At 48.1% G+C, this 15058-nt stretch overlaps 1 protein-coding gene across 1 annotated transcript in view; it reads right to left on the bottom strand.

The window, feature by feature from the left end:
• The window catches only part of RPS6KB1 (ribosomal protein S6 kinase B1), a 176001-nt gene that overhangs the window by 36444 nt on the left and 124499 nt on the right, over positions 1–15058 (bottom strand). The window contains exon 9 of the mRNA XM_075336232.1: positions 7812–7902. Within this exon, the coding sequence (XP_075192347.1) occupies positions 7812–7902 (91 nt within the window). The remainder of the gene's footprint in view (positions 1–7811; positions 7903–15058) is intronic.

Genomic DNA, 15058 nt, shown 5'->3' with positions numbered 1-15058 from the left:
CAGAAAAGCGCAATGCTGGGAACAACTAGGATCCGGCGCAGAACCCTCAAACTCCCAGGTCTCTGGTAGCAGACCCGAGAATGAGAAAGGACAAATAACCACCCCATAGGGGAGAGAAGGTAGTTTGTTTTTTTTTTCAGATACACACTATACGTCTTCTCCTGCTGGTTAGGTTGCAATTTTATCTTTATTATCCAACTCCCTGTGCTTTATTTTTAATCAAAGTTCTGCTATATGCAATATGTAATTTTTGGACTTCTGCTCTTTCTTCTTGCCTGTTTTTGATGTCCTCTTCTGTGTAGCCCCAAACTACCGTATTTTTTTGTTTTATAAGACGCACCCCAAATTTGAAGGAGGAAAATAGAAAAATTATTTTTACTGTTAAAGAAGGGAATTTTGTTACTTACCGTAAATTCCTTTTCTTCTAGCTCTTATTGGGAGACCCAGACGATTGGGGTATAGCTACTGCCCTCTGGAGGCCACACAAAGCACTACACTAAAAGTGCAAGGCCCCTCCCTCTCTGGCTATACCCCCCCGTGGTATCACGGGTACTCCAGTTTTAGTGCCAAAGCAAGAAGGAGGAAGCCAACAACTGGTTTAAACAAATTAACTCCGAGTAACATCGGAGAACTGAAAAACCGTTCAACATGAACAACATGTGTACCCGCAAACAGCAAAAAACAATCCCGAAGGACAACAGGGCGGGTGCTGGGTCTCCCAATAAGAGCTAGAAGAAAAGGAATTTACGGTAAGTAACAAAATTCCCTTCTTCTTCAGCGCTCTATTGGGAGACCCAGACGATTGGGACGTCCAAAAGCTGTCCCTGGGTGGGTAAAGAAATACCTCATGTTAGAGCTGCAAAACAGCCCCCCCCTACGGGGATGTCACTGCCGCCTGCAGGACTCTTCTACCTAAGCTGGCATCCGCCGAAGCATAGGTATGCACCTGATAATGCTTGGTGAACGTGTGCAGACTCGACCAGGTAGCCGCCTGACACACCTGTTGAGCCGAAGCCTGGTGCCGTAATGCCCAGGACGCACCTACGGCTCTGGTTGAGTGGGCTTTTAGCCCTGAAGGAACCGGAAGCCCAGCAGAACGGTAGGCCTCTATAATTGGTTCTTTGATCCATCGAGCCAAGGTGGCTTTAGAAGCCTGCAACCCCTTGCGCGGACCGGCGACAAGGACAAAAAGTGCATCGGAACGGCGCATGGGCGCCGTGCGGGAAATGTAGATCCTGAGTGCTCTCACCAGATCTAGCAAACGCAAGTCCCTTTCATACCGGTGAACCGGATGAGGATAAAAGGAAGGCAATGATATATCCTGATTAAGATGAAACGAGGATACGACCTTAGGGAGAAACTCCGGAATGGGGCGCAGCACAACCTTGTCCTGGTGGAACACCAAGAAGGGAGCCTTGGATGACAGAGCAGCCAGCTCAGACACTCGCCGAAGCGATGTGATCGCAACAAGAAACGCCACTTTCTGTGACAGGCGAGAAAGAGAAACTTCTTTGAGAGGCTCGAAGGGCGGCTTCTGGAGAGCCACTAGTACTCTGTTCAGATCCCATGGATCCAACGGCCGCTTGTACGGGGGCACAATATGACAGACCCCCTGCAGGAACGTGCGCACCTTAGGAAGACGTGCTAGACGCTTCTGAAAAAACACGGATAGTGCCGAGACTTGCCCTTTAAGGGAGCCGAGCGACAAGCCCTTTTCCAACCCTGATTGCAGGAAAGATAGAAAAGTGGGCAATGCAAATGGCCAGGGAGACACTCCCTGAGCAGAGCACCAGGTTAAGAAAATCTTCCACGTTCTGTGGTAGATCTTAGCAGAAGTTGACTTCCTAGCTTGTCTCATTGTGGCTACCACTCCCTGGGATAATCCTGTTGACGATAGGATCCAGGACTCAATGGCCACACAGTCAGGTTCAGGGCCGCAGAATTCTGATGGAAAAACGGCCCTTGAGACAGCAGGTCTGGACGGTCTGGAAGCGACCACGGTCGGCCGACCGTGAGATGCCACAGATCCGGATACCACGATCTCCTCGGCCAGTCTGGGGCGACGAGTATGATGCGGCTGCAATCGGATCTGATCTTGCGTAGTACTCTGGGCAAGAGTGCCAGAGGCGGGAATACATATGGGAGGCGGAAGTGCGACCAATCTTGCACCAAGGCGTCTGCCGCCAGCGCTCTTTGATCTCGCGACCGCGCCATGAATGCCGGGACCTTGTTGTTGTGCCGAGACGCCATTAGGTCGACGTCCGGCACTCCCCATCGGCGACAGATTTCCTGAAACACGTCCGGGTGAAGGGACCATTCCCCTGCGTCCATGCCCTGGCGACTGAGGAAGTCTGCTTCCCAGTTTTCTACGCCCGGGATGTGAACCGCGGATATGGTGGATGCTGTGTCCTCCACCCAATTCAGAATGCGCCGGACTTCCTGAAAGGCTTGCCGGCTGCGCGTCCCTCCTTGGTGGTTGATGTATGCCACCGCTGTGGAGTTGTCCGATTGGATTCGGATCTGCTTTCCTTCCAGCCACTGTTGGAAGGCCAGTAGGGCAAGATACACTGCCCTGATTTCCAGAACATTGATCTGAAGGGTGGACTCCTGCTGAGTCCACGTCCCCTGAGCCCTGTGGTGTAGAAACACTGCTCCCCACCCCGACAGGCTCGCATCTGTCGTGACTACTGCCCAGGATGGGGGCAGGAAGGATCTTCCCTGAGACAATGAGGTGGGAAGGAGCCACCATTGCAGAGAGTCCTTGGCCGTCTGGGAAAGAGAGACTTTCCTGTCTAGGGAAGTCGTCTTCCCGTCCCATTGGCGGAGAATGTCCCATTGAAGTGGACGCAGATGGAACTGCGCAAAGGGAACTGCTTCCATGGCTGCCACCATCTTCCCTAGGAAGTGCATGAGGCGCCGTAAGGGGTGCGACTGGCCCTGAAGGAGCGATTGCACCCCTGTCTGTAGGGACCGCTGCTTGTTTAGCGGAAGCTTCACTCTCGCTGCTCGAGTATGAAACTCCATGCCAAGATACGTTAGTGACTGTGTCGGTGACAGATTTGACTTTGGAAAGTTGATGATCCATCCAAAAGTCTGGAGAGTCTCCAGCGTAGCCTGTAGACTGAGTTGGCATGCCTCTTGAGAGGGTGCCTTGACAAGTAGATCGTCTAGGTAAGGGATCACCGAGTGTCCCTGAGAGTGCAAGACTGCTACCACCGCCGCCATGACCTTGGTGAAGACCCGTGGGGCTGTCGCCAGACCAAATGGCAGAGCTACGAACTGAAAATGGTCGTCTCCTATCACAAAACGTAGAAAACGTTGATGTTCTGTAGCAATTGGCACGTGGAGATAAGCATCCTTGATGTCTATTGAGGCAAGGAAGTCTCCTTGAGACATTGAGGCAATGACAGAACGGAGGGTTTCCATCCGGAACCTCCTGGCGTGCACATGTTTGTTGAGCAGTTTTAGGTCCAGAACAGGACGGAATGAGCCGTCCTTTTTTGGCACCACAAAGAGATTGGAGTAAAACCCTCTCCCTTGTTCCTGAAACGGTACAGGAACCACTACTCCCTCCGCTCTTAGGGAGTCCACCGCCTGCCGCAGGACATCTACACGGTCTGGGTGTGGGGAGGTTCTGAAGAACCGAGCTGGAGGACGAGAACTGAACTCGATTCTGTACCCGCGCGACAAAATGTCCGTCACCCACCGGTCTTTGACCTGTGACATCCAAGTGTCGTAAAAGCGGGAGAGCCTGCCCCCGACCGGAGATGCGGAGGGAGGGGACTGGAAGTCATGAGGTAGCCGCTTTGGAAGCGGTTCCTCCATTTGCTTTCTTGGGGCGTGAATGAGCCCTCCAGGAATCTGAGTTTCTTTGCGTCCTCTGAGTCCCTTTGGACGAGGAGAATTGTGTTTTGCCCGAACCTCGAAAGGACTGAAACTTCTGCTGCCACTTTCTCTGCTGAGGTTTGCTTGATCTGGGCTGGGGTAAAGAGGAGTCTTTACCCTTGGACTGTTTAATGATGTCAGCCAATGGCTCGCCAAACAGTCTTTCTCTAGACAAAGGCAAGCTGGTTAAACATTTTTTGGAACCAGCATCTGCTTTCCAGTCCTTTAACCACAATGCCCTGCGCAAAACTACCGAATTGGCAGACGCCATTGAGGTGCGGCTGGTAGATTCTAGGACCGCATTGATAGCGTAAGACGCAAACGCGGACATCTGCGAGGTAAGGGACGCCACTTGCGGCACCGCTGGATGTAAGATAGCATCCACTTTCGCTAAACCAGCTGAAATAGCTTGTAGCGCCCATACGGCTGCGAATGCTGGAGCAAACGACGCGCCGATAGCTTCATAGACAGATTTTAACCAAAGGTCCATCTGTCTGTCATTGGCATCCTTAAGTGAAGCGCCATCCTCCACTGCAACTATGGATCTAGCTGCAAGTTTGGAAATCGGGGGATCCACCTTTGGACACTGGGTCCAGCGCTTGACCACCTCAGGGGGGAAAGGATAACGTGTATCCTTAGAACGTTTAGAGAAACGCTTTTCTGGATGAGCATCGTGTTTCTGGATTGATTCTCTGAAGTCAGAGTGATCCAACAGAGCACTTAATTTACGCTTGGGATAGAGGAAACGAAATTTCTCCTGCTCTGCCGCTGCCTCTTCTGCTGAAGGGGTTGGGGGAGAAATATCTAACAGCCTATTGATGGCTGAGATAAGCTCGTTTACCATGGCGTCCCCATCCGGGGTATCCAGATTGAGAGGGGTTCCAGGATTAGACTCCTGATCACTCTCTTCAGACACATCACAGGGAGACTGATTGCGCTGAGACCCTGAGCAGTGTGATGACGTTGAGGGTCTTTCCCAGCGAGCCCGCTTGGGGTGGCTGGGGCAATCATCTGAGTCATCATACTCATCCTGAGAGGCCGGGGACCCCCTTGCAGTCTGGATTAAATCCAACTGCGGAGGGTTAGAGGACATAGACCTCGCCGTGTCCATAGACTGAGCCCCAGGCATGGATTGCAAAGTTTCCAGGATTTTTGCCATAGTCACCGACATATTAACCGCAAAAACTGCAAAGTCTGACCCTGACACCGGGGCAGGACTTACAGGCGTCTCAGCCTGGGTCACTATCTCTCCTGACTCCGGCTGGCGAAGCAGCACCGGATCTGAGCATTGCACACAATGGGGGTCTTTGGAACCTGCTGGTAGAGCAGTCCCACAAGCAGCACACACAGTGCACACAGCCCTAGCCTTGGCAGCTTTGCGTCTTGTGGATGACATGTTGCTGCCTCCTCAGAGCGATCTGGGGTATTCAGCCAGGAAGCGACCTCACAGTGCAAGAAATCAATAAATCTCTATGTCCAGTGACACAATACACTAACATACACTGAGGCACTAGAGGGGCCAGCTGAAAAGCCGCTTACCGCCCGCTAAAGAGCGGGTGTGTGGTCTTCCAAAGCCCCTCAGTCTAGGTCTCCCAGAGCCTTGCGTCCTTCTTCCAGCCAGCCATGCATGTAATGGCTGCCGGCGTCCTGAGGGAAGAAGGGGGGCGGGCCCTGGGCGTTCCTGACCAAGAGCGGGAAGCCTGCTCCCTCTGTGCCTAGTGTGAGGGCTGGAGCATGTAAATCAGGCTCCAGCCCTCCTCGCTGCCGTGAAACAGCGTCTCTCCCCTACCCTGATTGACAGGGTGGGGGCGGGAACGATCGGAGCTGCCGGCGTCCTAGGCCCAAAAGCCGGGGACTAGAGTTATAAACGCCGCCGCCGTAAAAGCGCGGTCGGCGTATCCCCGGCGCACCACAAGTCACAGCAGCGCCGCCCGGTCCAGTGAGGGTCGGCGCTGCGTTCCCAGAACACAAAGTCCCCCAGATGACTGTAGGAACACCAGCTCAGTGTACGGTCCCCGGCGCACTACAACACCCAGCCAGCCCGGAGTGTGTCTGTGCCTGCCGGGGACACAGAGTACCTGTATGATGCAGGGCCCGGTCCCTGATGGTACTCCTGCTCCGTATCCATCAGGTTCTGATGGGTCTGTGGATGGAGCCCGGCGACAGAGCTTTGAGGCCGGCAGGATCCCACTTCCACAGAACCCCCAAGGGGATGTGGAAGGAAAAACAGCATGTCAGGCTCCAGCCCTGTACCAGCAATAGGTACCTCAACCTTACAACACCATCCAGGGGTGAGAAGGGAGCATGCTGGGAACACTATATGTGTCCTCTTTTCTTCCATCCGAACTAGTCAGCAGCTACTGCTGACTAAAATCTGTGGAGCTATGCATGGAATGTCTGACCTCCTTCGCACACAAAGCTAAAACTGGAGTACCCGTGATACCACGGGGGGGTATAGCCAGAGAGGGAGGGGCCTTGCACTTTTAGTGTAGTGCTTTGTGTGGCCTCCAGAGGGCAGTAGCTATACCCCAATCGTCTGGGTCTCCCAATAGAGCGCTGAAGAAATGAAGGTTTGTTAAAATTCTAGACCCTCTTATATTAGTTCAACGGGGGGATGGGGGGGACAGCAGTGGTGGAGCGCCTCAGGAGGGTCACAGGAGGCAAGGTAGGTAATGCTGTGGGCTCAGAGGAGAGGGTGTCGCAGCTCATTAGGGTTAGCGATGCTGTGGGCTCGGAGGAGGGGGTGTCGCTGCTCAAAAGGTCAGTTGTGTGGAGGGTCGGCGATACTGCGGGCTTGTGGAGTGTCATGGCGGCGGGTGCCATTGATCTGCCAGCGGGCTCGGAGGAGTCGCGGCTCAAGAGGGTAAGTGTACGGCTGCGGAGGGTCAGCGATACTGGAGGCTCGTTGGGTGTCGCGGCTGCGAGCGCTATTTGCCGCACTGAATCGCCGGTAGTTGACGCGATGGACATCAAGAAAATGGCTGCGCAGGAGGTAGCGCGTGCGCAGATTGGCCTCCGCGGCCATTTTGTTGAAGTCCATTGTGTCAACTACCGGCGATTCAAAGCAGCCCGCAGATCAATGGCATCCGCCTCCACTGCTGCACACTGACCCTCTTGAGCCGTGACACCCCCTCCTCCGAGCCCGCCTGCAGATCAATAGCGCCCGCCGTCATGACACCTCACAGTATCACTGACACACACTAACTCTCCTGAGCAGCTAATTTTATAAACTTTACCTTTTTTTTTTTGGATTTCAAAGCCTAAACATCCAAGCTGACCCCTACAGGTATGTAGAGAATCAGCCTGATAGTGCCAGTATAGCACTGGCATTAGCTTATATACGGATATCCTGGTGATTGGTTGCCTTTAATGTGCATTTGTGGACTGCATGACAAACTGTGTTCACAGAATGATTTCTGGAAATATTCCTGAACATGTTTTGTTTTTTTTTGCAGTGTCACATGAGGACCCCATAGGTCACGAAAATGCAATATTAACTGTCAGGTTTGTCCCTTGTACACATGGATTTCGTCAGAATATCTGAATTTTTTGATGAATTTCTATACTGTAGATGGTGGGATATTCAAAGTCCGTGCAATTTTACGCTGAACATTTTTCTGCAGTTGTTCCACAGACTAGTACACCTTTGACCATCTTTGCTTCTGACAGGCCGCCCCCTCTAACATGCTTTTAAATATGACTATAGGAGATTCTGAAATCATTGCATTGGGTTTGTATACCCTCAGCCATTCAGTGGACACATCTATGGCATCATGCAAGAATTACATTGCGACATTGACTTAAATGTATATCAGTAGGCAATACGGTGTTCCGCATTAGTACCAGCTGGAAGACTGCATGGAAAAAAAAAACTGCTAAAATATCTAAAACTGCTAAAATATAAAAAAAAAACAAACAAGACTTACAGCCCCAGTTAGCATATCATACATCAAGGCTCCCAAACTCCACCAATCCACTGCACGATTATGGCCACTTCTCATTAGAATCTCTGGGGCCCTGCAAAAGAGAAGAGGTTCAAAGTTTTTGTTTTTTTTTCCCCACAGGTCATAGCCATCTTAATAAAAGCATTGGCCTAAATACATTTATGCTGCAATCATGTGTAACATGTAAAAAAAAAAAAAAAGTTACTAATTCCTTAAAATTTGTGTGACATTTCATAAAATATGGAGAGGCAGGGATAGTGTACACCAAACTTTGGTGAAAATTAAGCCACTTCTGACAATTATATATATAAATCAGGATGTTGCAATTGTTAGGGTGAGTTCACATATCCAGTAATCCGTTAGGACGGATCCTGCAGAGATCCGTTGGATAAATGACGTCTGCCGGATCCGGGTTTTTTTTTTTGTTGTTGTTTTTTAACATTGGAGTCTATGGAGAACGGATGCGTTAACAGATTGCTATTTATCTTCCATTTGAAATTAATCCAGTAAGAAAAAAAAATGGATCCTTTACAGGTGTAAAAAAAAAAGCAAAACTGATTGCTAAATAGCAATCCTGTAACGGATCCATTCTCCGACTCCCATGTTAATGTAGCACCCCTGAGGTATCAGGTGCCACAAAATATGTAACCTGTGGACAACCCAAACCCTGGAATACCAGTGCCGGTGACAACACACAAACCCTTTTCTCTGCCTTGAGACAGTTTAGAGATGGGCCTGATGGAAGCCGCCTATTGGAAGAGGGTTCATCCAATTGGTAAGCTAGAAACCCGGGAGGTGGGAGAGGCTGGACTTGAACAGAGCGCGGGAACTGAAGTCAGTTAAGAGGAAGGAGGACGTCAGTTAGGAGTGAGGAGGACGTGAGAGAAAGTGAGGAGAAAAGGTGTTAAAAACCTGAAGAAAAAACAATACCCCTGCAACAAAAGATTTATAGAAGCAAAAGAAGCAGCGGACACCTTGGCTCACGAAACTGCACTTTATAACTTCGACTACCAAATACACAGATACTTTAGATGGGGTAAGAAACCGGGCAGGTTATTAGCTTCCCTTACAAAACCCTTTAGAGCGACCACCAGAATTCACAGAATAAAAAAAAAAAAAGGATGGCATAATAGTGTCAAAGGATGGGGAGATATCGGAGGAATTTAGAGCCTTCTTTAGCTCTCTATACAGGGCACAGTCGGGAGAAAGGTACGGAAGATCAAATTTTTTAGGTGATACACTGGCCCCAACATTAACAACAGAACAAAGAACTATACTTAACAATCCCATACATATACCGGAAATTATACAAACCATAGTCACCCTCAAATTAGCTAAAGCCCCGGGTCCAGATGGATTCAGCAATGAATACTATAAAATTCTGTGTCCCTTAATTAGTCCACACCTATGCACAATGTTCAATAATATAGTCCAATCCAAAACAATACCAGATGGATTTAATCAAGCAAGTATTATAGTTTTACCTAAGCCAGGCAACGACCCTCTGCAGGTGGAAGGTTATAGACCTATATCTCTCCTAAATTCGGATTTCAAAATTTTCACCAAACTTCTGGTAACTAGGTTGCAGCAGATAATCCCGGACCTCATACTCCCGTCAGACAGGATTTGTACATGGCATGTCTGTCACATATAACATCAGAACGGCGATAAGAGTAATATCGTATGGCAGACTTCATAGACATACCAAACAACTAATAGTAAGCCTAGATGCAGACAAAACTTTTGATAGAGTCTCATGGGATTATCTGCATAACCTTCTGAGCTGTAGACCGTTCGGTCCTTGGTTCTGTGAAGGAACCAGAATGATTTATAAAGATCCTACGTCTAAAATGTCAATAAATAGTGCATCTTCGAGGCCTTTCGAAATTCAAAGAGGGACAAGGCAGGGGTGTCCGTTGTCACCTCTGCTCTTTAATCTAGCTCTAGATCCCTTGTTGAGAGCCCTGCAAAATCTATAATTTCAAGGATCACAGGTAGGATTAACATCAGTAAAGATCCTGGCTTTTGCGGATGATATACTGTTATTCATAGCTAATCCTATGCAAGCAATACCGGGAATAATGAATACACTAAAAGAATTTGGAGAGACCACTGGGTTTAAAATTAATTATAGTAAATCAGAGGCGCTGGCACTTCTCAAATCTGGAAGGAATGATAGTTCTTAATTCCCTTTCAAATGGAGCACAAACTCAATAAGATACTTAGGCATTCAGTTGCCGGCGGATCCTTCAACACTATATAAGGCTGGTTTCACACTACGTCTTTTTAACATCCGTTGAAAACGTTATTTTAGCGGAAGTACGGATCCAGTGCAAATGCGTTTTCATTTCAATGCATTTGCAATGGACTCGCGTTAACATCCGTTCACCTGCGTTTGCGTGCGTTATAGTGAGGATCCAGTGACTTGCAGTTTTTTAACATGTTTCAAAAACGCTACTTGTAGCGTTTTTGAGCTGCGTCAAAATACTGCAAGTCACCGGATCCTGACTAAACAGCACGCAAACGCAGGTGAACGCTGGCGTGCTGATAGACAGGATCCTGCTTTTGTACTGAGCATGCCCAGAACAAGTCTCGCGTGATCTGTCTCTCTCTCCTCCTCCCTCCCTCACCCTCTCTCTCTATCTCTTTCTTTCCCCCTTCCTCCCCCTTCCTCTCTCTCCCACCTGAGAGCTGCGGACACTCGTAACCAAGGTAAATATCGCGTAACCACTTCTCTTAGTTACCCGATGTTTACGTTGGTAACGTGTGCAGGCAGCCCTGCTCCTAGCAGCTGCAGACACTCGTAACCAAGATAAATATCGGGTATCCAAGGCCGATGTTTACCTTGGTTACGTGTGCAGGCAGCCCTGCTCCTAGCAGCTGCAGACACTCGTAACCAAGATAAATATCGGGTATCCAAGGCCGATGTTTACCTTGGTTACGAGCGTCTGCAGCTGTCAGAAGCCGGCTCCCAGTCTAGTTCCCCTCACTCCCGATCACATGACTCCAATGCCCGCCCCTAAACATCCAGTGCAGGATCCTGCAAAATAAGACATGCGTTTGCATGCTTTTTTTGCTGTAAAAGCAGGATCCGTACTTCCGCTAAAATAACGTTTTCAACGGATGTTAAAAAGACGTAGTGTGAAACCAGCCTAAGATCAACTATAAATCCCTGATTACATCCTTTATACAGCTAATACAATCTTGGAAACATCTAACCATCTCATTTTCAGGCAAATGCCACCTAATAAAAATTGTAGCCTTTCCTAAAATATTATAACCATTTCAAACTTTACCCCTTTTGCTACATAAAACTGATGCAAAACTTTTAAACACCACATTCCGCAAATTTAGTTGGGGGCATAAGGGATGTAGATGCATAAGTCTAACAAAACTACAGTTACCTAAGGAGGAGGGGGGCATCAATATGCCAGATTTGAGTAAATACAACCTTGCTGCAAATTTCCGTTACATCTTGGACTGGATTAGGGGGAATTCCCTTTTTTCCAACGTTCAATTAGAACGACAATTATACCCCCACCTTCACTAACAGCTTTGGTGAATTTGAAGGGTGATGAAGTTCCGAATGGGATTAGGGAGCTTCCAACAATATGGCAGACGGTTCAAACATGGAGTTGGATACGGAAATTATGTGGGGCTAGCGCCTGTAACACACCATTCCAGCCCTTTGTAGGGAACCCGAGATTTCTTAGGGGCAGGACCCCAATACAATACGACATACTAGCAAGACAGGGGTGTGTCTTTGTGGCGGACCTAATGGATTCTGGATATTCAATACTTCCATATGAAATACTATCACAACACTTCCAAGCTTTTGCTGGAAACCTTTTTTTTGTTTCTCCAAGCTCGCAGCTTTGCACAGAAATGCATAGCTAGTAAACCAAGATCCGAGCGAGGGTCAGAACTAGACAAATTCTTGAAACAAGCTAAGACACAGGTTTTCTCAACAAGCCATATATATGCGAGATTAAGACCCCATTGGTCGTGGGAGACGAGAGTCGGAGGACCCTCAAAATGGGAGGGAGGTCATACCGGAATATGAAACTGAGGACTTTTTAAAGGCCACACTGATTCAAAGAAAATTTATATCAGCTATTAGTTACACAGATATGGCATTAATGATTTTCTATAGGGCCTACATCACCCCCTATATTCAGTCAAAAATAAAACTCAAGAGCAAATTACAATTGTTCCAAATGTGGCAAAGAGAAGACAGACTTATTTCATCACCGTTGGGAATGTGCGCAGATTAGGGTGGTCTGGGGGAGCGTCCATTCAGTTCTACAATCCAAACATTAAATTCCCACTGACACCACAATGGGCTATTTTTAATATTCTGGAAGAAGACTAACTAAAACTACCAAGACATATTAAAGCAGCTCTTATTATATGGGCCTCGGCTACCAGGAAGAGTATATTACATAAGTGGCTTAGTCCGGAACCCCCATCATTATCACTTATTCAAACTAAGGTTATGTTTGTGTTCAAGATGGACTGGCTGGACGCTCTCTCAGATAAGGAAAAGTTGACAAAATAATTTTTTGATACATGGTCCAGATTCATACCCACATTGCCGGATGTCATTAGAACCAGACTTAGATCCCAGTTTGAACACACATCGTGGTATTTATTGGAAAATATAAGTGGACGTAACCCAATTCCATAATAACGGACAACATAAGTTAGAGGACGCACGCAGAGAGGGAGGGGGGAGGGAGGGTATTGGGGTTTTGTTCTGATGATAGAAATTCATTTACAAAAACTTACCATTATTATTGTTGACATAAATATTGCATGTTACAAGTTTTTTTTTGATAAACATAATAAAAAGAAGTTTAAAAAAACCCCAAAAACCTGAAGAAAGAACTGGAGCTAAAAAGGAGGAGAGTTGCTGTGAAGTAAGGAACCAGTGCTTAAGGAACCCAGGGTTGCCAGAGTGCGGGACAAGGACTCAGAGCATCCAGCATAGGCGGGGAGCAGAACCCTTGAACAGGAGTACGCTTCAAGCTACCTGTTAAATCTGCCAGGTGAGGGGATCATCAGGGTCTCCCACCAACCTGAGAGTCCGGAGCAAAGCAGCAAGGAAGGGACCTGGGGACAAGGACAGGAGTCCAGGCAATTAAATTGTCCAGGCTGCCTGCTATACGGGTAAAGACTGAAACGGAGGGGATCCCAGGAAGCTTTAGGCCATGGGGACCCACCAAAAACCAAAGTGTGCACGGAGGACAGCTCACCAGGTCACTAACTGGCACTGGGAACAAAGGGTGAGGGAACACCTGAAAACCAGCACCACCCAGGTGGCGGTACCCGAACAGGGAGTAAAAAAAAAAAAAAAAAAGTTTAAACTGCTGTTCCTGTGTGGCTTGAATCCTTTCTACATTGGTGCATCATTAGCTTAGCTCACACTGCACACTACAACCACCATCATCCTCTTCCGGGGCTTAGCCCTACTGGCGGAGGGCCAGTACACCTGAGCTGCATTATACTACCCACCCCAGGAAGATCACGCAGCGGAAGCTTCTACAAAATAACCGCAACCCACAAGTGGTGTAGTCAAAAACGTATTTGTTTTACTTTTAATTTTTCCACTTTTTCGGATCGACCCCCGGGGGTCACAGAACCAGACATTGGCCACGCCCACGACTCGCCTGTTCACCACACACCTGGGACAGAGTATCCCACTGCCCTGCGGCGTCACATTAAAAAAAAAAAAAAAAAAAAAACAGATCCGGCTGGCAATTTAACGGACAAAAAAAAAAAAAGTCGTGTTTGTAGAACTTTTTTGCCAATGGATCGCTGCAGGATCCGTTCTAACAGATCATTACTGGACATGTGAACTCAGCCTAAGAAGTTATGAGCCAGCATGAAAAATTTTACTTCCTGATTTTGCGTTTCCACAAGGGGAGACGGGGCTGCAAGTGACATTATGAAGAAAAACAACTTTGTTACGGTTAGGCTGCTTTCACACTTCAGTCTTTTTCCATCAGTCACAATCTGTCGCTTAGAGAAACAAATGAATCCTGCAAAATAATTTGCAGGATTCAGTTTTTTACCCATAGACTTGTATTAACGATGGATTGCAACTGATGGCTCTGAGTTGCATCCGCTATGCGACTGATCGGTCATGGAATGACTGACCGCCGGGCGGAAGCAACGCAAAACGTAATTTATTTTGTAGCATCGAAAAAACGCAGTGTGTAGGATTCCGTCGGCGTCAGTTGTTTGTTATAATGGAAGCCTATGGGCGCCTGAATCTGTCCAATCCATCAAATGACGGATTCCGGCAACATTTCTGTCTTTTAGCAACAGAGCATGCTCAGATGTGTAAATTCCTTTCTGGTTAGAAAATCTCTCTCTCTGTTGATGTCGATCTCTCTCTCTCTCTCTGTCGGTCTTTCCCTCTGACATCCTCTCTCATACTCACCGATCACCGACGCGGCGTTGCACAGTTTCTGAAAATGCCAGTCGCTCATTATTCCATATCGTATTCACTGCTTTCCCCGCCCACCGGCGCCTATGGTTGTTTGCAGTCAGACGAGCCCCCACGCTGAGTGACAGCTGTCTCACTGCAACCAATCACAGCCGCCGGTGGGTGGGTCTATACCTTGCAGTAAAATAAATTTTAAAAAACGGCATGTAGTCCCCCCAATTTTGATACCAGCCAAGGTAAAGCCACTCGGCTGAGGGCTGGTATTCTTAGGATGGGGAGCCCCACGTTATGGGAAGCCCCCCAGCCTAACAATATCAGCCAGCAGCCGCCTGGTAATGCCGCATCCATTAGATACAACAGTCCCAGGACTGGTACCCAGCTCATCCCGCTAAGGAGTTAATAGCAGCAGCCCATAGCTGCCACTAAGTCCTAGCTTAGTGATGGCAGGTGTGTATGAGACACCCCCTCATCACTAAACTGTAGTGAAAGTAAATAAAACATAAAGACACCGAAAAATCCTTTATTTGAAATAAATGGAAAAAAAAAACAAAAAAAAAAAAACACCCTCTTTCACCACTTTATTCATTCCCAAATACCCCTCCAGGTCCGACATAATCCACAGGAGCTCCCCACGACGCTTTCAGCTCTGCTACATCGCAAGCTGACAGGAGCAGCCGTAGAGCACCGCTGCTCGTTTTGAGCTCCACGGAGCAACTGAAGTGAGTCGCGCTGTCAGTGGTGACGTCACTCAGGTTACCCACAGCCACAGATGAATTCT

This window comes from Anomaloglossus baeobatrachus, chromosome 2, assembly GCF_048569485.1.
Source record: "Anomaloglossus baeobatrachus isolate aAnoBae1 chromosome 2, aAnoBae1.hap1, whole genome shotgun sequence".
Classification (NCBI taxonomy): Eukaryota; Metazoa; Chordata; class Amphibia; order Anura; family Aromobatidae; genus Anomaloglossus; species Anomaloglossus baeobatrachus.
The sequence above is the reverse complement of the archived record's forward strand: the minus strand, read 5'-3'. Positions and strand labels throughout refer to the sequence as shown.